Raw genomic sequence first — 24513 nt, 5'->3', positions numbered from 1 at the left:
TATTAAATATGTCTGCTCGTGTCTGTGTATGTGCGGATGGATATGTGTGTATGTGCGAGTGTACACCTGTCCTTTTTTTCCCCTAAGGTAAGTCTTTCCGCTCCCGGGATTGGGATGACTCCTTACCCTCTCCCTTAAAACCCACATCCTTTCATTTTTCCCTCTCCTTCCCTCTTTCCTGACGAAGCAACTGCCAGTTGCGAAAGCTCGTAATTCTGTGTGTGTGTTTGTGTGTTTTGTTCATGTGCCTGTCTGCCGGCGCTTTCCCGCTTGGTAAGTCTTGGAATCTTTGTTTTTAATATATTTCACTTCTTGGCTAGAGATAAAGAAATGTTTGTTAGGGGATGAAAGTTGCTATGGAAATATCTCTACAAGAACACAAAAGGTATGATTAACAAAAACCTTGGACTCCAGCTAGAGAATCAATTTGTGGTTGGGAGTACATTTGGAAAAGACCACGATTATATGGGCTTAATTAGTGTGAAAAGCTTAGAAGGTGTTGCAATTTGCAAACAACATAAAAATTTGATTAAACAAAAAAAATCTTCACAAGCCACACAATCTACACAAGCGAAGCAATGGACAGTAAGCTAGTTTGCACATAAAATGAAGGAAGGGCAACCGACTGATCGTGGCCTCCATCAGCATTAGCTGAGCACCTTGCAGAAAGTGTAAGGGGGTCCACAAGCACACAAGACAAAATCCCTGTGGTTACTGTAATCAAAGGGGCAAATTTTTTTTAGGCTAGAGTCAAGTTACAGACAGACAGTACTGAAAGAAATTAAAGCAGTGCAAGACCATAATATTTGTAACAGTCTCCAGAAAAATAAAATTAATTTGTTACATCAGAACATTCAAGAGTTGGAAAATGAGATAGATGAGCTTATTGTTTGCCATGGAGATGCTGAAAATTCTGAAGAGATAGATGTTCTTTGCCTCTCTCAACACCATGTAATGACAGGGATGGAGAAGTTAAAATCAAAGATTATATACTTGCATCAGTTTTATGAAGATTAACTTGAAAAAGGAGGACTTTTGACATATGTAAAAGTTGGACACAAAGTCACAAATATTGAAATATACAGATTGAGTGTCAGAACCTATAAGCATGTACTTGTGAGTTGTTACTTCAGAATACTTCTTTGATAATTGTAACAGTCCACACATCCCCTCTAGGAAACTTTCAGCTGTTTATGAGAAACTTACATGCAGTATTGAGCTACCTGTCAGACAAGAAGAAACAGTTAGTAGTTTGTTGAGATTTCCGTGGAGATTTCTTAGGACACAGACAGAAAAGACAAACTAGAGCTATAATACCAGAGAAAGAAAGTTGCTACTCACCATATAGCGGAGATGCTGAGTCGCGATACGCACAACAAAAAGATTCAGGGCTCAGCATCTCCGCTATATGGTGAGTAGCAACTTTCCATCTCTGGTATTGTTACATTCCATCCTGGATTTTCCAAACTAGAGTATAATTTAGACGTTTCTATCTACTCATGCACTGCAAAACAGTAGGACACTGATTGATACCATTTTTATAGACAGTGCTCAGGATGAAGCAATTAATGTGTACTCAGTAGCCAGTGGACTGTCTGGTCATGATGCACAAATATTGGAAATAAACAGTTTTGCACCTTACAACTTGGAGCAGTTCCTGAACTACAGTGTTTAGCATTTCTGAACAGAACAGAAGCAGCGAGGATTATTGATGAGAACAGGACACAGTGTTTTAAGAGTAAGCTGAAAGGGGTGGTATGGGATGAGGTACATATAGTTTTATTTATTTATCGTTCTGGTAATCCATGTTGTGACAGTATCACAGGATATGGAATGTGTCAGAAATCTATGGTAGCATATAAAAACAAAACAATTTCAAATTACAGTAAACAGTAACTTAGGTTCTAATACAGAAAATCAGTTTTGAGATATAAATAAATATTACAAAATAATAAGTGTTACAGAAAATAAATATTGCAAAATATGTGTTTATAACAAAGAATAGTCAGGATTACAAATGCAGATTTGGGCATACATTTGCAGTTAACAACACTAGAAATGGTAGACACTGTAGTTCAGGTACTCTTCTGTCATATATCTGCCTTAAACTTTTTTTAAAACAAGAGCTCTTCTTCTACAAAACACTTAATTCTTGAAGGAAGGGCATTAAAAATCTTACAGCCAGTGAAATGGACTCCTTGCTGTTCATACTTAGATTTGCCTGTTCATAGTGGATATCCTGTATTCTTCTCATCTCATGTCTATCATACTCACTATTCAGTTTAAAAATGGATTTTTCTTTTGTTATGAAGTACATCAAAGAGAATATATATTGTACAGTGGAGGTAAGAATTCCAAGTTTCGTAAAAAGATTCCTGCATGTGGCTCTAGGATGGACTCCACACAGTGGTCCTTATGGCTCTTTTTTGTGCACACAGTACTCTTTAGCCAGTGATTTCCCCAAAATATAATTCTATATGCCAAAATGGCATGAAAATAACTATAATAGGCTGACTTTATGGTTTCCATACTTCTATAAGAAGGAACAATGTGTAATGTGTAAGTTGCTGAACTCAGTCTTTTGTATAGGTCCAGGATGTGGTTTGACCAGTTCAGTTTGCTGTCAATCAGCAAGCCTAGGTATTTTGAGGTATCCACCCTGGTTATCACCTGCTCACCTATTTTTACTACTGTTTCTTCATCTTTGAATGTTGTGTGGAACTGAATGTAGTTTGTTTTAATGTAATATAAAGAAAGGCCATGAATGTTAAACCAGTACACTGTTTCACTTAAAACCTTATTTGGCATTTCCTCAGGTTTATCTACTGAATTATCAATAAGTAGTGTAGTATCATCAGCAAAAAATGGTGAATCTACAATATTCCGTGCAGAGAGGCAGATCATTTATAAAGATAATAAAAAATAGAGGGCCTAGAAGTGAGCCTTGGGGCACCCCACATGTGATAGTATACCATTCTGAAGATAATGGGATTCCATTTTGACTATCCACTACAACTTTCTGTTTCCTATTTGACAGGTATGAGTCAAGCCATGGACCACTTACTTATACCAAGATGTGCAGCTTTTTATAAAAGAATCTGGTCACTGACACAGTGAAACACTTTTGTTAGAACACAAAAAATCCCAACCACTTTCAGTTTTTTTGTTGATAGATTCCAAGACGTTGCCAGCAAATGCAAATATTGCATCTTCCGTTAACAAACCTTTCTGAAATACAAACTGACTTTCACTGAGGATATTTACTCCCTGAGATGCTTAACTATGCTGGTATGCATTAGTTTCTCTAAAACAATTGAAAAACTTGTCAGTAGTGATATTGGCTGATAGCAGCATCCTCCTTATCTCCCTTCTTATACAGCAGTTTTACAACTGCAAACTTAAGCGTCTCAGGAACTATTTCTTGCTAAGTGATGCATCAACAATGTGGCAAAAGACTTTATTAAAATACTGCAGCAGCCATACAAGTAATTTGTTAGAAATATTGTCAATTCCAGTAGAGTTTTTACTTTTCAGGGATTTAATGACTATTTCAATTTCTTGAACAATGACTGTTGTTACCTTCATGTGTTGTACTGATGTAGGCACTCTGGCTTTTAGAAGATTGATGGCTTTGTTCATGGAGCTTTGAAAACCTATTTTTTCTGTTACACTTAAAAATGTTTGTTTAATGTGTCTGCAAGTATTTGTGGATTGCTAACAAGATGCCCCCACTTTTTATTTGGATATGTCAAATTCAGTTTATTCCATAGTAAATCAGTGCAACATTTGAAAGTTGCTTTCCTAAAAAATTATCCAAAAGATCCATTAAAACACAAGTAAGCCGTGGATAACTAGGGGAACAGCAAGAGGGAAATTAATATAAAGGCCAGGGAAACTCAAGATCTTACATTACTTGCATACTATGAAAAAGTACTGTACTATTTTAAGGAAAGTCATTAAAATGTTCAAAAGTATGGATGTTGTGACAGAAATAAATAATGCACATTAATAAGTTGCAAATTATATGGGACATTGTCAAATGGGAGACAGGACAGCCAGTCAGTGTACGAGAATACATAACAGCCAAACTAAATTACAGTGTTGTGACATATAATTCATAAATTTGAAGTACTTTTAACAATCACTTTCTAAATGTAGCAGCAAATATAGGATTAAATGGTTCAGTTCAAGACGCAAGAGAATATATTTAAAATGTCATTCCACAAAACTTTAAGCAACTAGAGGTAGCACCAACATTCTTCACTGAAATTAATATGATTATTAAACAATTATCATCCAAATTTCTTTTTGCCATCTTATCCCAAACTATTTGAAAAATTAAAGAGTAACTGCACACTTGCTGAGTATGCTATTTATACATTCACTCATCAAATAATACAAGCCTTAAAGAATAACATATTGCCAGTTGCTATTTTTTGTGATCTCTCCAAGGTCTTGTACACAATTGATCATGATATATTTATGAATAATGATATTCTTTTATTGAACTGATGGCTTTACACACAGCTGTTTGGAGTCCTATGTGGCAAACAGAATGCAAAAGGTTGTACTGAATAATTGAGACAATGTTGGAAAGTTACTAAATTTTGGTGACTGTAGTAAAATCACAAAGGATTCAGTTTTCAGTCCACTCCTATTCCTTATATATGTGAATGACCTTCCACTTAACATTCAACAAGCAATTTTTGTACTTTTTGCTGACGATAATAGTGTTATAATAAATCCCATTATAGAGAAAGCAATAAAAGAGTTAGTATTTTCCCAAGAATTATTAAGTGGTTCTCTGAAAATGGACTCTCCCTACATTTTGAAAAAAACAACCACATTCAGTACTCTAAAACAGACAGTATTGTACGAACAATTCATGTAAAACCTTAGCAGGAGTCAATAAGTGGGGTAGAATGCTGCAAATTTTTGGCTGTACATATTGATCAAAACCTCAACTGGAATATGCTTATTACTTAGCTTATCAAACAATTAAGTTCAGCTGTCTTTGCTCTTCATATAGTTGCTAACTTGGAAACAAACATATCAATCTTCTGACATTTTTTACATAGTTCCAGTCAGTGACACTGCACAGGATAATTTTCTGGGGTATCTCATGACTTAGAAAGAAAGCATTGATTGCCAAAAAGTAGCAGTAAGAATAATAAATCATGTTCACCCACAGAAATCATGTAGACACCTCTTAAAGGGGCTAGGCATTTTAAGTGTGCCACCACAGTACATATTTTCACTAATGAAATTTGTCGTAAACAAACCATCTCAACTTGATAAGAACAGTGATGTACATACGTACAACACTACAGGGAAAAATGACTTATTAGCCATTGTTAAAACTGTCAGTGGTTCAGAGAGGAGTTCAACATACAGCAAAAAAAAATTTTGACAATTTTCTCAATAAATAAAATGCCTGATAGTGTAAATTGTCAATCTAATTTAAAATTAATTTTCCTGGACAACTCCTCCTTCTCCATTGATGAATTTCTACTTAAAAAAACTAATAATAATAATAATAATAATAATAATAATAATAATAATAATGTGTTCATTAATGTTAACATTTACATATAAAGTGAGTCATTCTACATCATTTTGTAAAGAATTGGTCAAATGACCTATGGAACATGTAACTAACTAATCAACTAACTTACTGACTCATCTATAGCTGAGTGATGTGTGGGGCATAGAAACATGCAGCAGAAACAGTATTCGCACTAGCTTTTTAACTCTTGTTCTTTCTCTGACAAAAGCACACACCTTCACACACACAACCACACAGGTACTCAAATTCAATCACATTCAGTGGGCAACAACAACAAAATTTTTGTGACTGTTTTGAAATCCAGTAGCTTATTTTGTGTTTTGAAAATGTATGATCAGCATAACAGAAATCTATTTTCATGTATCACATCAGGATTCTTAAAAATTGCACTTAATACAGAATTTTACATCATGCTTTAAAGTTGCAGTTCCACATTTTGTGTAAGCTGTAATAAGACCAGTATAATGTACTAAACAAGCATTAAATGTTTATTCTATTGCACTATTTTCATACAAGGGACATAAATTAATGCACAAAAAATAATTAAAAAACATTATACCTTAAGACTTACTACAACACATACCTCCTTTCCATTTCTTTAATGTCTTGGAGAGATCTCTCACTCAGTTCTTCACTAACTGCCGTGAGGTTTTCTAGAAGCTTATCTAGTTGTGAGTGAAGGAATTGTACCATCAGACTTATTTTGTATCTAAGGCTTTATATTTTTCCAGTATGCTGTTCATATATTCCACATAGTTTGAATCCGTATTTCCCAACACCTTCTGAACAATTTCTTTGAAACCAATCCAAGCTTTCTTTTCTTGAGGAGTCATACATTTTTCAAAACTTTTATCTTTAGTTAGTTACATGGTCTGCAGTCCTAAAAATATACCACTTTCATTTATGCCTCTGAGAGCACAGGAAACTTGTTGGTGAGGTATTTAAAACATTTTTTTCTCCAATGTAAATCACTTCATTAGTCCCAATTTAATATGCAAGGGTACTAGAATTTTCTGAGGATCAGCTAATGTTTTACCAATGATATTGTTGGATCCTAGAATCAGTGGTTTTTCTTAGAGGCTATTCTCATGTTGTTCAATGGTTCTTTCTATCTTGGCTGTTCCATTCACAAAAATAACATGGACAGCTGGTTAAACCCTGTTGTTGTCCTTACAACATAAAGAGAACTTTGAAAATACTGAAGATTATCCATTGATGTTTGTTGTAACTTACTTTTTCAAGTAGCAGATCAAGGATTTGAGATGGACAGAAAGATTGACTGAGTCTGACATTAGAATTTTTTGAAAGATTTCATGATGCCTTCAGCTGCCATTATCTTTATTTCATGTATGGTTGAACAATTTCAGCTGTAGGCCATTTTCAAGTGTTTTATGTATAATGTGTTTAGCAGTAAATTATGCTGTGAATGTTGTTGCTCCTATGTCTCCATGTTAGCCTCATAAAATAAACCCAAGATGTTTTACACTATTTTCGTAGCACATTACTTTCAAGCAGTTGTTGCAACAACAGCTCAAAAGTAAAATGCTCCAAAAATAGCATAAACATCTCACATTTATTTTATGAGCATAACAAGGAGTCATAGGAGCAACAACATTCACAACATGATTTACTACTAAAAATCATCCATAAATTAGTTGAAAACTTGCTCATACTTGAAATAATGAGAATGGCAGCTGAAGGCATCATGAAATCTTTCAAAAAATTCTTCACAGCTGCAGACCCTATTGCATTGAAAATGATTCTACAATGTTGCTGTTATGTAGTAACATGCCTTTTTAACTTCTATTAGTTGAGTCATAGAAGAGCCTCCAGTCATCTGTCTTGTAATATGCTCCTAACTTGTTCATGGTGTTTGGAATGTCAGTGCAGTATACTAAAGAGTCTCCTTGCCTAAAACACTGTTCCATGTCTTTATTTCTCTCTCTGTATGTGTAAAATGTTACACTTGTTACTGGATTGTAGTAAGTTCTTTTCTTTCAGCCTTGAAGCTAGAAGTGCTGAATATCCTTTGGGACATTTAAATCTGTGCCCAAACCACATAGTTCAAGTCATGGGAAATGTTGAGGCATGTCTTGTATATATGACCAACCAGCATCTTCAGAAGGCTCATCTTATGTACAGTTTAATTCGGAAAGCAGTATCTTAAGGTTATTAGGAGGTATAGCTACAGGAACACAAGCACCATGTGGCACAGTCTTCTAGCAGACAAATCAGGATAAATAATTCTCTTCTTGATTTCTGTGTTGAAGTCTTTTACTCTGAAAATGCAGAAGTAGCAGTCATCAAGGTGGTTCTTTGTTGAACACCACACCATTGGGACTCCAAGACTAAGGGACTTTAATTTTCCTTTGGCCATTTTCTTAACTCCACAATCCAAATGCTACACACAGTATGATTTATCCTGATCCCCCATCCCTTCCCCTCCAAAACAGGCAAAATAAATACATTTAATAAATGAGGTTATGTGGTGATCATAAAATGTCCACAGATATAACAAAGTAGATATGGATTGTCCAAACACTTCTCTGTATGGTTGCAGCTCAACAAATAAATTGAAACAAAATAATCCACTGAAACACTCTGCCCTACCCTATAACAGGAAGACCCATGAGTGAAAGCAGCCATATTATCTATCCTCAATGCTGCAATTACAGTACATCATCCAATGTGTGCATGACAAGCATCAAAATTGTTTTCTCACATGAAAGGCCACTGCCAAACCATAGCAAATCACAAACTCGACTGTCCAGTTGCTGAAAATGCTGAAAATGGTGTACATCACAGCACAAATAACTTGTACACACCACTCCTTCCTCACCCAGATCATGTACTGCCTTCTTCCACCTCCCCCCCTCCAATTTGGGCATTATCTTTTTGTCTCTAACCCTCCTCTCTCTCTCTCTCTCTCTCTCTCTCTCTCTCTCTCTCTCTCTCTCTCTCTCTCTCTCTCTCTCTCTCTGCCCTTTTCCATCCCCTGCCTTTCCCTCTCTGATCCTTGTCTCCCTCTTCAACTCAACTTTCCTCTCTTTCTATCCCCCCATCCACTGTTTTTCTTGTATGCTCTACCCTCTGAACTCGTTTTGCCTTACTGTGCAGCCACTGAGTCACCTGTTGAAAGACCTGCCTCACAATATCCCACTACCCCCTCCTTGCCTCATGTGTCCTACCCTCCCCCTTCGCACTCCCATCTGCCCAAGCAACTATTTCTCTCAACTCTCAATAACAGATAATCAACAGTCCATCTTGCTGCAGTCATAAGTGTGTGGTTTGGGTGTCTGCATGGTTGTATGTGCATTTTTGCTGGGGAAAGAGCAAGAGCTCAAAAGTTGGTGCAAGTATGATTTCCTGTTGCATGTTTTCATTGGTCAGCTGTTGACAGCCATATTTTCATTACCCAAATAACATTATATTCTTATGATTACATTTATCAGAACATTCTACAAACATTCAGGTATCTTAACACTACTGGTAAGTAAGTGATTGTTTATTTTTGTAACTGTGTACTAATGAAAGAGATGTTTTCATATTATCTGATATACTTATTCTACAAAAACACTCAACTCTACGTACTTGAAATACTGATGGTTGCAGTACCCAGATGACACAACCGTATGCACCTGTTATGAGGCATCCAATCAGAAGTTTGAGCTGAAAATGCATTCTCAGGAAAAGAAAACTCATCAGCAACACAAGTGCACATGTTTCTGTGATGTGCTGAAACACACAAAATATTTATTTTGAGAGATTTAAATACATTCTTAAACTAAAATAAAATGGCAAATGAAGTTATTTAACTTTTAGCACTCTCAGACTTTTGTGCATATGGAAGGTATTTCCACAATGATTGGACAAACTTTCAAAGATGATGGAAAGTGGGAAAAGGGGTAAAATTATGAAGGAAACATCTGTTTGTGAGTACACTGTTCAAAATGTGTAAACCAGAATAGCTAATGGCAGTCAGCAGGAGTTCCTTTTGTTGTTGGTAAGAAAGCTGGATTTTTGTAACTTCATTTCTGACCATAAATCTGAAAAAACCTCAACTAAAATCCCTGTAAGTGATGCGATTTATTGTTATAGACATTACTCCATTAGGCGTATCTTACAACAGTGATCAAAATGGTAGTTGTTGCATTGGGACATCATACTAATAAAGAAGTGAAACATTATAATATGTTCCACAGAGATGACCCATAAATTATTTTGTAAGAATAAGCAGACTTATTACATCTCTAGTGTCATTACTAATAAATGCTGTATTGTAATGAGAGCTTCACACAATGGTAAGTTTCATCTAGTTTATTTCAGACATTATAATGTGGAGTGTCCAGGAGTCATAAGGGCCATAAAAGTAACATCTGTGCTGAGCTGTGTATGGTACATTAAGGCACCCTGAACAGTTTACATAACATTTAGCCTCACAAATAGTTTGAAAAGTATACACTAAATGCAGTCCAAAAGCAGCATTCATTGCAGAGTCATCCTGAAGTGTTTCCTGTTGTGATTGGAAGACATGGAATACAGGATCTTGGTAAGGACAGAATGTGGATGAAGTTATCATTGAATTATTACTTGAAAATGAGTATAATATACAAGATAATAAAAGAATTTTGGAAGAGAGAGAGGAAATTTTCCAGCCCATGAAAAGACTAACAGAACATGTGAGAGACTGAGAGATGTATGTGTACCATTCAATATGAAAACTATATCCACACAGAGCAAAAAGATATCAAAAAAGCAAAGACATGGTGGTCACCAAGCTCTGTGTTAAGAGTTTCAAATTGATCGTGTAGGAACCACCACAGAAAGAAGCCAACTTCCATTCAGACAAAAATTAAAGCTCAACCTATTCCTAAAACCACTAATAATAAACCTTTCAAGATACTGCTGTATAGGATAGACCGAGTGAATGGCAACTAGGATATAAATATCAGAAAGAAATGGGCACACTGGACTAATGAATATTACACGGTAGCTCAGAGGATCTAAGAAGGAACAAAACAAACAAATTTTCTGGCTAAAAGGGGAAGGTACCCATAGTTGGATGATGAGAAGCTACTTTAACAAAATGTTCTGAAACTTGGGAGAATTTTAAATCTGCTAGAGTGAACTTTGTATAATTCAAGAGCGAAAGGAAAAGAATAGGAAAGACTATCAGGAATGCCAACGAAAATTTGAGAAAGATCAACTGTGGAAATGGAATAACATTTAAGTGAGAATAACATAAGAGGCTTGTAGCAAATTTTTAAGTCGAAGCTTTATAGCTATTCATCACCAAACCTCTGCTTTAAGAATGATCTCTGGAGATTAATTTTGGTCAACAAATAAATTTGTGACTATGTAGCCATATTATTCAGACACCAACTAAACTGTGAACCACCACATAATAATCTGATTTTCCAAGAGCTAATAATTATACTTCCCAACTGAAGCTCACCAGATTAAACAGAAATGAAAAATATCATAAAAAGCCTCAAAAATAACAAAACATCTGTTAGTGACTCATTCACTATGGAGCTTCTGGGTATGAAATACACTAAACTCTCACTAGTCTGGCCCTCAGTAGTCAAACCTCTTAGTAATTTGGCCCACATCCAGCCTCATGCAGAAATGACACACACAGTAATGAATTCTCATGTGTAGGAATGTTGTTAGTTAATTATATTGTTAAACAATGCTATACGTGTTTGAAATTGTGGCTTTTTTTTACAGTTCAGTATCATAGCTTCTAAAAGGAAATGTGCTTTTATAGACCTCAAGCATAAACTCAAAATTAGATATTTGTTGAGCTGAGATTCTTCACAGAAAGCCATTGCTGCTGAGTAAATTATTGGACAAGCAACTATTTACAACCAAACTTTGACAGAGAGGTAAGCAATAGCTTATAGGGAAGTTAAGATGCAAGTTATGAAGAAGAGGACATAGGAGGACTGACATGAAGATATCTCATGCTGCTGGTGCTGAAGCTGCAGACATCTCCCTGGAGTACATTATGCAACAACCAGAAACATGCAATACCAATGTAATGTTTGTGAAGCTGTTGTGTGATAAAGCATAATCACGTATTCTCATTGTGGCAACTAAAAATTTGGGATATGTTTGACAGTGAGTGATACTACTGTATATGTACATACTCAAAGACTAAGTTTTCCATGAAAATGAGTGCATCTTATGACTTAATAACACATAATCCCTATGTACTTATAATAAATTTAAGACACACTTAATAATCCAGTACTTTCACTAATCCAGTCCAGTACTTTCACTAATCCAGCACCCTTATGTGCAAGGAATGGCCAGATTACTGAGAATTTAATGTACTAGAACAATTAAACAAAATCATTTAACAGAAAAGATCCAAGATGAATGGAACATGTAATTATTTAGCTATTACACAAGAAAGGAGGTGTCAACAATTACAGAGGCATACCACCTTTTCCAGTTGTGTACAAAATACTCTCTAGAGCACTAGAGAATAGAACAGCATGTCATGTAGAACTGCAACTAGGATAGTACCGAGCAGGTTTCAGAAAAGGACTGTCAGGCATATAAGGGATATTTGATAGAAACCAAAAGGCTAGCAGGAGATAAGAGGCATGTAATTCCATACACCAAAATACACTTATAAAAATGCTGGAAGAGTTTGGAACAGATGACAACAAACATTAAGAGACATACAGTCATAAAATAAATTCTTTGGAGAAATATCAGAATCATTTCACATCAAAACAAGAGTAACGTGCGGGCATGGCTTCAACACCCCCCTCCCCCCAAAATCAAATGATATAGTTACTGAAAAGTTCAATGAAAATTCGACTCTCATTTAAAATAGGTACCCAACTTGTGTAACTATCAGTCTACTCTTCATGTGTTGGCAAAAGTATATGTTTGAAGTTGGTGATAGGCATAAAACATAATCTGAAATTGTACCAAGTATTTCTCTGAATATAATTGTCAGCAATTATTTGGGAGCCCACAAGAACTGAAAATAGTTGCAATTGTTCTAACAAGACTGAATACCATAACACCCAAATCCAACAAAAATAAACACATGTGTAGCTATGTAAGAAAGAAAACAGATTAAAATTTTCTTGACACTTTCCTAAGAGTCAGTGTCCATACATCCCTACTAGCTATGTAAGCTGTAGACCAGCTGCAGCTTAATTTCAAATATTACAGCTCATGATGAAAAATGCGATGCACCCAGAAGACAGTCAGATTTCAAAGTAACGTCATACACATACACACCATGGGTGTGTATGTACGACGAGGAGTGGCAATTTTGTGTGACAGAGTAGCCACCAGAGTGAATTGGTGGTGTTTGTGTTTAGTTTTATACCAGGGCTGACGGGGAATGTGAGAGGCTGGAACAGTATCAGATGTTGAGAAACCTCTGTGGAGGAGACTGAGATGTTGCATACTTGTGTGTGAGATTATTATCAGTGCCCGACAGAGTTTCAGACTCAATGTAAATCTCTGTTTAGCCAGCTGGTTAAATTGTGCTACATCCAGATTTGTGGGGCATTTGGATGAGACAGTGGCCCAATTTTGAACTCCGTGGGAATGTGAGGGCAGGCATACTCATCGACAAGCTTCAGGTTGACCATATATGATCACCACAAGGAAGGATCACCATATTGTGTACCAAGCACAGAAAAAATAATGGACACCCTGCATCAATCTGTATCATCCTGCGCCACTGGTCAAAGAGTATCAGCAGCCCGAATAAGGAATTACTGTTCCATGTGCAGGCTGCCACTAACACTATAACACAAGTGCCTGCATTTGGAGTAGTGCTGTGATTAGTTAGCATGAACTGCTGAAGAATGAGGTCACACTGTGTTCAGCAATGAATCTTGATTCTGCACTACCCTTGATGACCATCGTCAATGAGTGTGGCATCAATCTCAGGAGAGGTCCCATTCTTACTGTGTTTTGGAGAGGCACAGTTGAGTTACACCTGACAACATGATTGGGAAGCTGTCAGGTATGACTTCAGGTTGTGGCTGATATTGATTGGAGGAACTCTGAGAGCATATCACAGACATCACATGTCCCCATGTGTTACCTCTCTTGCGACAGTCTCCTGGTGTGATTTTTCAAAAGAGCAATGCTCATCCACACATGGCACATATTTTTATAATTTATCTGCTTGATTATTATGAATAATAGCCAGCAACACTGCTCTGTAAATTTTTTTTAACTGTATATCATTTCGGATGAGCCCATTTTGGCATATTGTCATCACCAGGTGCTCTCACAAGTAACATCAATGCTTCATGTTCTGTCTTTTTTTGAATTATTAGTTTCCCATAGATGTACACTGGAGATGTACATCTAATTGTACTGGTTCCCATGTATGCTACTTTTCTGACAGCGTGCATGGAAACCAACTAAAATCAGATATACACTCTAGCGTAGTAATAATTCTAAATAAGATGGGACAAAACAGCAATGATGTTACAGGTGAGAGCAACTGATAATGGCAACATGCCAGGAATAATATAAAATAAAAACATTTTACACAGCAATGTAGCTGGCTATTATTTGTAACAATCATGTCATTAAAAGACATATTTTGTACTGCGGGCCCCAAAGAATAGAAGATGTCTGCATGATCCTGAGGAAACCCCATGGTCAGCAAGGTGATGGGTTCTGCCCTTGATAGAACATGTGTGGGACCAGCTTGGATATCAATTCCATCCCTGTGCCAGTACCCATAACACCAAGGACCAGTTACAACAGCTGTGGGCCAGTTTGCTCCAGGAGACGATACAATGGCTTTGTGGCACTCTTCCCAACTGAACCAGTGCCTGCGTCCAGTCCAGAGACAGTGCAACATCACACTGACAAATGTTCTCACATTGTCAATTTCTTTGTAATTTGATTTAATTTTACAGCACTGACATAAAACCATATACCCTCTCAATCTGTGAAGTTTTATTTCTTTTCTACCTCCCCTTCTGGGTGCTTTATTTTTGTGTCAGGCAATGTAGTACTGGCACAGTTTAAAGTTTCCTACCAAGTAAATTAATAACAAATGAAACACATACCCCATGTTATACATAACAGGTTAGGACACTGTTGGAGAAACAATGAAACAAATATACCAGGTTTCAAAGAATGAAAAAGGTTCCAAGATTGGTGATGTTTTATGGAAGCTCAAGATTTAGCAAGGAATTCCATGTGAGACGCTTCTAAGGGTTTCCACAATGAAACCCTCTTTGGAATTCTTGCAGAAAACTCAGAGACATTCTAGTCCTATGTAAAATACACCAGTAGAAAGACACAATAAATACCACTAAAGCTGAGATAGGAAATATGGCTTTCTAAAATACCTTCACCAAAGAAGATGCAGTAAACATTCCAGAATATGAATCAAGAATGGTTGCCAACATGAGTGCCTTAGGAGCTGGTACACTCGAGTGACTTAAGTCACTCAATAAAGGCAAGTTTTCCAAGCCCAGACTGTATACAAACAGGTTACTTTTGAAATGTTTTAATGAAATTGCTTCATTTTTAACAGTCATTTAAATCACTCATGTGACAAAAGATCTGTACTTAGACTGGAAAGTCACACATGTCACGTTAACACACAGAAAAGGAAATAGAAGTAATTCACTGAATTATCGACCCATATCACTGACATCAATTTGCGCTATAATTTTGGAATATATACTGTGTTTGAACATTGTGAAAATGTTGAAGAAAAAGATCTATTGCATGCAGCCTGTGCAGAATTAGAAAGTATTGTTATTGTGAAACACAACTGGCTCTTTATTTGTGTGAACTGATGAGCACTACTGGTAAGACATCTCAAGTCGATTTTTCATTTCTAGATCTCCAGAAAGCTTTTGTTGCCACCACTCTCCACAAATAGCTTCTTATCAAATTGGATGTCTATGGAGTATCGTCTCAGTCATGTAATTTGATTTGTGATTTCCTGGTGGAAAAATTGTAGTTTGCAGTAACCAATGGGAAGCCATCAAGGGAAAGAGAAGTGATATTTAATGTTCCCCAAGGAAGTGTTATACACCACCTGCTGTTCCTGATCTATATACATGATTTAGGATACCATCTGAGTACACTTCTAGGATTGTGGATGAAGCTTTCATTTATCTTCTAGTTAAATCATTAGATGATTAAAATGAATTACAAAAATGATTTAGACGAGGTAGTGAAAAGTGGTCCTAAACAATGAAAAGTGTGATATGCTCCACATAAATACTAAAAAAATATATTAAATTTCAGTTACACAATAAATCACAAACATTTAAAGATTATTGATTCAATTAAATACTCATGGATTTCAGTTATGAAGAATCATCAAATAAAACATTATGGGCAAGGCCAACCAAAGACTGCCTTTTATTGGCAGCACATTTACAAGATGCAACAGATCTACTAGTAGTACCTGCACTACACTGGTCTGTCCTGTTTTGGAGTACTGCTGGCTGGTTTAGGATCTGCACTAGATATTGAGAGAGAGAGAGAGAGAGAGAGAGAGAGAGAGATAGAGAGAGAGAGAGAGAGAGAAAAGACAACTCATTTAATTTTATCATGGAGTAGGAGAAACAGTGTCATGAATATTATAAGCAAGTTAGGGTGCAATTATTAAAACTAAGGCCTTTTATTGCTGAGATCCTTTCAAAAAATTTCGATCACCAACTTTTTCCACCTAACATGAAAATATTTTGCTGACTCCCATCTACATAGTGAGATATGAGCAGTATCCATAGTACGAGGTTGGCTCGAAAAGTTCTCACAATCACCACGAGAGGTCAGTGCTAGCGCAACAAGTTGTTCACATGATATTCATTGGACTGTAATACTGTAAACACATGCCACATCAGTGCTCTTGATAGAGAGCTGTGGCAGTGATGTGGCTCTGTTGTTGTTCCCGCATAGTTATTTGTGAAGATGGACAAAATCGAGATTCGAGCATTGATTAAGTACTTCATAAAGAAAGGTATGAAAACAAAGGACATTCATGCCAATTTCCAGAATACACTGGGGAACTCTGCTCCTTCATATTCAACTGTCACAAAGTGGACAAATGAATTTAAATTTGGTCGGGAGAGCTTAGATGATGATCCACGCAGTGGTCAGCCAAGATGTGTCACTACTCCAAAAATCATTGCAAAAGTGCACAAAATGGTCATGAGGGATTGCTGACTGAAAGTGTGTGATTGCTCATGCTTGCCAGATGTTGTCTGAAAGGTTATATCACATTTTAACTGAAGAATTAGAAATGAAAAAATTATCTGCAAGATGGGTGCTGCGACTCTCGCCGTGCACCCGCACACATGTGCCGTCAACATGGCAAAATTACACGAACTAAGGTATGAATTGTGGCCACACCCACCTTATTCACCTGATATGGCTCTGTCTGACTCTGTCAGAGTTTCACTTTGCCTTTACATATGTCTGCTTGTGTCTGTATATGTGTGGATGGATACGTGTGTGTGTGTGTGTGTGTGTGTGTGTGTGTGTGTGTGTGCAAGTGTATACCTGTGCCTCTTTCCCCCTAAGGTAAGTCTTTCCACTCCCGAGACTGGAATGACTCCTCACCCTCTCCCTTAAAATCCACATCCTTTCGTCTTTCCCTCTCCTTCCTTCTTTCCTGACGAAGCAACCATGGGTTGCGAAAGCTTATTTTGTGTGTGTGTTTGTGTTTGTTAGTGTCTCTATCAACATACCAACGCTTTCGTTTGGTAAGTTACTTCATCTTTGTTTTTAGATATATTTTTCCCAGATGGAATGTTTCCCTCTATTATATTCACACGAAGAAAGACATACATGGACATCAGTTTCAGTCAGACGAAGAAGTGCAAGAGTGGGTGCAATTGTGGATCCATCAACAGCCAATCATAATTTACAAAACAGGAACTGACACCTCATGTCTCAGTAGGATAAATGCCTTATCGGATTTGACAATTGCTCTTGAGTAGAACCATTCCATTGTCCCATTGTGGCAGATGTTCAGTTCTGATTTTACTGCCCTTCATAAATAAAAAGTGAATGGTCACTGTTTTTTTGAAATAATATTTTAGATGTAAATAATATTTTAGATGTATTTAGTTAGGGCTAAAAGCTCTATAATTATAAATAGATAGTAGATTGTATTTATACTAACCCATCCTGCAACACACCCTGTCTCCCAAGGAGAATAATCCGTTGATACTGACTGTAAATAACACTCTGCCTGTAAAAATCATTCATAATTTGTAAAACATAATTAAAAATTATTAGAAAACAAACAAATATGTACATATATTGAGATTACTGTGTTCTTACCAGTTCAAGCATGTTGCAGAGTGACAAAGACGTGCATACTATAACATATAGGCACGTTCTGACACACGGTTGCTCAACTATTCTCTCTGAAGTTGTATAGAAGAATTTCATGATACAGTTTTGTGGGGGTGTAACTGGCCCTTCATCACCATGGGGATCATAGTATTTATTCCACAGGAAATGAGTCCAAGTTGTAGGCTGGAGAATAAAAAGAAAAACTCCAACCATTCCATAGCCTATCCATGGCAGCCAGTGTGTCCTGCACAAGGAATACCAGCTTAATATTTGCTATTTTTTCAAGGAAATATTAGTACATAATAGCTGACTTTATTTAGAGGCTTACAGCTTTCTTAAGTTAATTGATTTATTTAAATTTTTTGCATACAAAGAAAATTTAACTGGTAATGAGCAATTAACTCTGCTGGCAAAAACATGACTTATGAAATATGACATATTTTTTAGTTGAACATACAAGAGAAAGCAAGTAATAAATGGTGATATTTTTAAGAGGGAAAGAAAGATATAATTAGTTAAAAATGGACTATCTTATTCTTTTTGAATATAGGTCAGTTGCAAAAGCAGTCATACTGTATATTTGCTTGACTATGATCACTGAAAAGTATTTATGTGGGCATATTTACTAAGCAACTATATCTGCATGGATGTATATCAGTGCAAATTGCCACAACCAACAGTGGGGAAGGGCAAGTTTGACTGCCTGGTTGATGAGCATGCTGATGAGCATTGTGGTCAAATTCAGTACCTGCTAGACAGCCTGTGTCACCTTAAACCCCACTGCTCCTCTTTCCACTCCCAACCTCCAAACATCAGTTTATATAAATCATATAGGTGGAAACTGTCACTCAAAGATATTCCTCATTTACCTGATTCATATTTCTTTCTGTTGTCTTGGAAGAGATGAATACAGATTCTGTACGGTTTTCAAGTAAATCTTGTACCATTCTTCCTGCAAAACTGTGGCAAGTACAGGTAGTGATGATGGAAATGGGTAGCAGTCATGCACTCTCCTCCATGAAGTAGACCACAGAGGCACAATAATATTGAGATCTAGTGACAGCATAGCCAGGGGAGATCTAACAGTTCATCCTTGCACTCACAAAAACAATCGTGGACAATGCAAGCTGTGTGAAGAGGGGCCCTTTTGCTTTGGAGTACAGTACCACCATTTGAGAAAAAATATTGTGCCATGGGATGGGCCTGATCAGTCAGAATATGATGATAATCCTTGCCAGTAACCCAGAGTACCCAAGAGGCACATGGAATAGAATGATATGGCTGCCCAAATCATAACTGAATGCCTGCCATATTTCACTCTTGGGATGCAAACTTGGCCAAAAGGTGAAAACAGTGTGCAGCAAGACTCATCCAACGAAAGAACTTTTTTCCATTGCTTCATTGTCCAGGTTTTATGGCTTCAGCACCATGATTTCCAGTTACAGTTATACACATCACTGATGAGTAGTTTTGGAATTGCTGGTACTGACAGGGTTCAGGAATCATGGCTTTCATGTCCACAGTGATGTCTTGCAGCTGTTTTTCTCTATTTTTTATCTTTTTGTCACTATAATTTTCAGTGACCATCTGTCACAGTCACTCAACACACACTTTCATCCATGTTGAGATGAGTGATTTTTTTCCCTCACTATCTCTTGACGTGGTATAAATCTTCAATATGGTGACTCTTGCAACACCAAACAGTTCAGCTACCTTGATTACAGAAGCACCTACCATATGAGCATTAACATTTTGCCAATGTTCAAAGTCATGAGCTCCAACATAATGCAATCACAGTGAAACAGAACACTGTCCCTATCACAACTGACTCTTGCATCAAGTTGAAGCCATTGCACAGGAGCCATTCATAGTCAAATTCAACAGTGCAACCTCCAGGGTTGGTTAGCATCTGCGTTTATGATCAAGCATGCATTCGGTAGTGTTTCCATATTTTTGTCCAGTTCCCATGTGTTTTGATTTCATCTCTTAGGCTCGCACATTTTATGTGGTTTGGATTCTTCTTCAGTACTGATGAAGGTAGGAAAATGGAGTTCAGAATGTATAAAATGTGCAATACAAGCATTTCATTCCTCAAGAGTTACAGAGAACTGAAGTGTTGTTAAATAATGAATAATTCATTGAGAAAAATATTTCACACATATCATGGCATGTAAAGAATGGAATGAAGATCTACCAGTGTATAAATATAGATGAGGATCAAACTATTATATCAAAAGAGATTAAATGAAAAATGTGAAATGAAACAGATAGCTAGGAACGTAGATGGTCACTGGAATACTATTAAAGAAATTGTTATGCAAGCAGCTGCTAAAGTTTAGACAGCAGGGAAAATAAATATTCTATAGTGGTAATGATAATGATTTGGAATGAGCATACTTGCAAGTTATGGAATGATCATATCTGCAAACTAGAAAAAGGCAAAAAATTGGTGTATCTAAAAACATTGTCATTGCTTAATAATATGGATTATAGAGAGAATTATAAAAGTAAACCTGCTTTAGTGAAGAAAGAAATAAGTAAAATTAAACAGGAATTGGAACCAATATCTGAGTGACAAACGACATGACATCCAGGTGAGACAAAACAAAACACAAAAATTATGATGCATTTACATAAATATGAACAAGATATTTTATAGTTAAATATAATATCTGAAAAGGAATAGTTGAAGTTCTTTAAATGCTTAGGGACTGATAATAAAGAAAAACCAAAAACAAAAAGCAATACCAATGACTGTAGATCTGATAGCAAAGGAAGAACAGAAAAAAATGATCCAAGAAACAAAAAGTCATCAGGCACTGGTAATATATTTTTTATTTCTTTTTATATTCATCATTAGCCAATATATGTTGAACAAGACAATTTTACATTTCAAGTTTTATATCACATTCAGTAATTTACCATCTTATTTGCTAGAAATTTGCTTAGTGTTGATGTAGTGTGCGTGGAACTGGTAAGAAATTCTGTATGCACTCTGTGTTATACAGCTCTGTAGTTTTTTGCATGCTCTTTTAAAAGTTTCAGGAATACAAGATACTGATATTTTATTTCCTTCTTAGCTTGATTATTACAGTAAGTGATGGGGTGAGGAGATAGCCAAAGAAGGATGGGGGTCAGTGAAGGTTGAGACCATATGATTTATGAACACAAAGGATAAGGTATGCTGTAGGGTTAGTTCCCACTTATGCAGTTCAGAAAAGCTGATGTTGATGGCAAGAATTCCATATGGCACAAGCTGTGAAGCAGTCACTCATAGTTTGTTGGTAGCCATTCATGTTGACAGACTGCTTGTTAGTTTTGTTGCTCACATAGAATGCAGCACAGTGGTTGCAGCTAAGTTTGTAGAGCACATGGCTGTTTTCACAGGTGGCCCTCCTATTGAAAGAGTGGGACATACCAGTAACATGGCTGGACTAGATGGTACTGGGAGGATGTATGGGATAGGTCTTGTATCTGGGTCTATTGCAGGGATATGAGCCATGAGGCTCTGTGATATACTGAATCACGAGAAGAGAACTCCTTTGTGGGCAGACTGTGGGTATAAGGGGGATGGTAGTTGACTGATGAGACAAGGCACAGGAAATCTATTTCGGGACCCAGAGAGTAATTTCAGTCTGTGAGGGCCTCAGTGAGACATTTGGCATATTTGTGAGGGACGGCTCATCACTACAGATGTGACATCCATTGGTGGCTAGACAATGTAGAAGGGATGTCTTGGTGTGGAATGGGTGTCATCTGTTGAAGTTGAGGCATTATTGGTGGTTGGTAGGTTTAATGTGGACAGGGGTACTGATGCACCCAAGCAAATTGGGGAGAAAGCATTGAGGTTTTGGAGAAGTGTAGATAAGGTGTCCTTGCACTTGGCCCAGATCGTAGAGATATTATCAGTGACTCTGAACCAGGTAATGGCCATCTAGGATGGTGCCATGGGGATGCCCATTAGTGTACCAGAGATTTGTTTGTAGGTGATGTTTTCAGAGGAAAAGTAAGTGTGGATGAGGATATAGCTGGTCATGGTGACCAGGAAGGAGATTGTAAATTTGGAGTAAGTCAGGAATCGGGAAAGGTAGTGCTCAACAATGGCAAGGACATTGGGGATGTTTAGTGAAGAGGAAGTTGCCACAGTGACACAGAGGGCACAGGGCTGTAAATAAACAGGAACTGTGAAGAATCGGTAGAGGAGATGGTGTCTTTTATATAGGAAAGATTGTTGGTCCACAAGGGCAGAGATTATCTCCCTTAGGGGAAGATTAACAAGCCACAGTGGGGCATCCTATACCGTTTGGATTATGTACTTTACAAAGCATGTAGAAGACAGGAGTGCAGGTAGTGCTGGGTGTAAGGAGAGTGACAGACTCAGGTGAGAGGCTGTGGGATGGACATAATGATTTGACAAGGGGCTGGAGATACTGCTGAATTTCTGGAACATGGCCACTGTTTCAGGGATTGTAGGTTGACATATCTGACAGATGCACTACTAGATAAAAATCTCCTTATCTCTAGCCAGAACCCAGTCCCACATACTGTTTCTGCATTAGTTCCTAGTTCATGGAATCCCTTCAAATGTCCTGACCATCAAATTACTCATTCCTAACTGCAACTCCTCTGTCCACAATTAACTCTGTCTATTCAAATTCCTTCAGTCCATAGCCCTCACCAATCTAGTTCTGCAAAAGCATATCAATTGGACCCTCCTCTCTCCATCTGTTAAATTCTGTTGCTCTGCAGTCTCAAATTCCTGTATCCTATCCTCCTGATTAAAACTCTTGCACTCCTTGAAATAGAGCAGCATGCATAATACCACCTAAAACTGCTATCCAATCTGTTGAACTCCTGCCTTGGAATACCACTCTCCACCACCGCTACAAGGAGCCCCAATTAAAACCTTCCCCATATTCCCTTTTAGCCTCCAGATCCAGCCTTGCAGGTATACAACATTTTCCACACATTCAGATATTCCTTCCCCCCACCCAACAGAAGCCCAGAGACTAAACAGACTCACAACACTGTCATGAACCCATTCTTCAAAAGTCTCGGTCCAACAGAAGTATCAGTTCCTTCCAATTTTTCCCTTTCACCCCACTTCCAAATTCAGTTATGTTGGGCTTGTTAAACACCTTCTCTCCTTCTCCCACTCACTACAATGGAAACACTTTTTCTCCACTAAAACTACCAATCAGACTCAATCCAAAACCAAAATTGAACCATGAATGACTCAGTTTACTCTTCCAACAGTGATTCATCCCCAGTGCCCCCAAATAAACCACCTGTTAACCTTCCGGAATTTCCTAGCCTCAAACTTTGCCTCACTATCATTCCCCAAATCCCACAACATGGAAACCAACTTTACATCTGCAGAAAGACCTATAATCCACCACATAAATGCCAATCCCACTCTATAAACCTGTCTACTGGCAAAGGCTCTGCCATGGTGGTTATGAACTGCAGGTATTACCTGGCAGAAGTACTCTGTCAGGTGTCAGATATGTTCAACTAGAAGCCCTGGCACAATGACCCAGTACCAGAAATCCAGCAGAATCTCAGGAAGATTCTCTGCCCTTGTGGATCAACACATTCAGAATATTACTCGCCCATACAAGATCACCAACCATTTACTCCACTGATTTTCTGCTGTTCTTGTACCTTACGAACCTTGTGCCTTCCTCCTCACTTTCAATGGCACCTCCCTTTACACTTAGTGTAAGTTTTTGCTGCAGACTTACTGCAGGCATCTCGCTGCTGGCACATCACGCATCACTGCTAGCCAGTGGCATTGTTGCATTTATATTGCAGCATCACTGCTCACCAGCCGTAATTATGGCACAGCAGTTCTTATAGCTAGCTGAGTGCTAGCAGATTCAAATGTGGCAGTGTTGGAGTGACTTTGAAGCAGCCAGTCATGCTCAAATTTCAGGGCACACTGTGATGGCTACAGTGTAAAACACAAACCAGCTGGATGTCACCACCTGGTGAGGATAGTAGTGAGCAGCATGGCAAGCAGTGTTGGTACAGTTTAAGTAGACTAGTAAGACGCAGTAGGTTTGATGCATCATCACTGGGCCATGTTATGAGCAGCAAGCAATGGGGTGGCAGAATACATGCACCCTAACATCCCCAATGCCTATGAACTTGCTCTTATTGAACACTATATTTCCCAATGCCCGATTGACTCCAAACCTAAAGATCCTTCCTGGTCACCATGACCAACTATATCCTAATCAATAATTACTTCCCTTTTGAAGAAATCACCTACAAACAAACCTATGATGAGGCTCCCACATGGCGTCATGCTGTGCTAACCTACTCATGGCCATCTAGGTGAATCCTTCCCAAGCACCCAGAATCTCAAACCCCTCACCTGTTTCAGATTCAATGATGATGTTATGATGATGTGGACCAAGGCTGAAGACACCCTATTCACATTCATTTAGAACCTCAACACTTTCTCCCCCGTTAGCTTTACCTTGTCCTCCTCAGCCCAATAAGCCCCATTTCTCAATGTTGACACCTAAAGGATGGCTACATCAGTGGCTCCACCCACATAAAACCTACAAACCACCAACAATATCTCCACTTTCAAAGCTGCCACCCATTCC

The 24513-nt window shown here is 37.6% G+C and overlaps 1 protein-coding gene across 1 annotated transcript in view; it reads right to left on the bottom strand.

Moving 5' to 3' along the window:
* Positions 1-24513, bottom strand: part of LOC126268164 (adenylate cyclase type 2-like) — a 452935-nt gene that overhangs the window by 42639 nt on the left and 385783 nt on the right. The window contains exons 14-16 of the mRNA XM_049973741.1: positions 17882-18140; positions 17721-17789; positions 9158-9301 (exon numbers count right to left, since the gene is read on the bottom strand). Of these exons, the coding sequence (XP_049829698.1) occupies positions 9158-9301; positions 17721-17789; positions 17882-18140 (472 nt within the window). The remainder of the gene's footprint in view (positions 1-9157; positions 9302-17720; positions 17790-17881; positions 18141-24513) is intronic.

This window comes from Schistocerca gregaria, chromosome 4, assembly GCF_023897955.1.
Source record: "Schistocerca gregaria isolate iqSchGreg1 chromosome 4, iqSchGreg1.2, whole genome shotgun sequence".
Classification (NCBI taxonomy): Eukaryota; Metazoa; Arthropoda; class Insecta; order Orthoptera; family Acrididae; genus Schistocerca; species Schistocerca gregaria.
The sequence above is the reverse complement of the archived record's forward strand: the minus strand, read 5'-3'. Positions and strand labels throughout refer to the sequence as shown.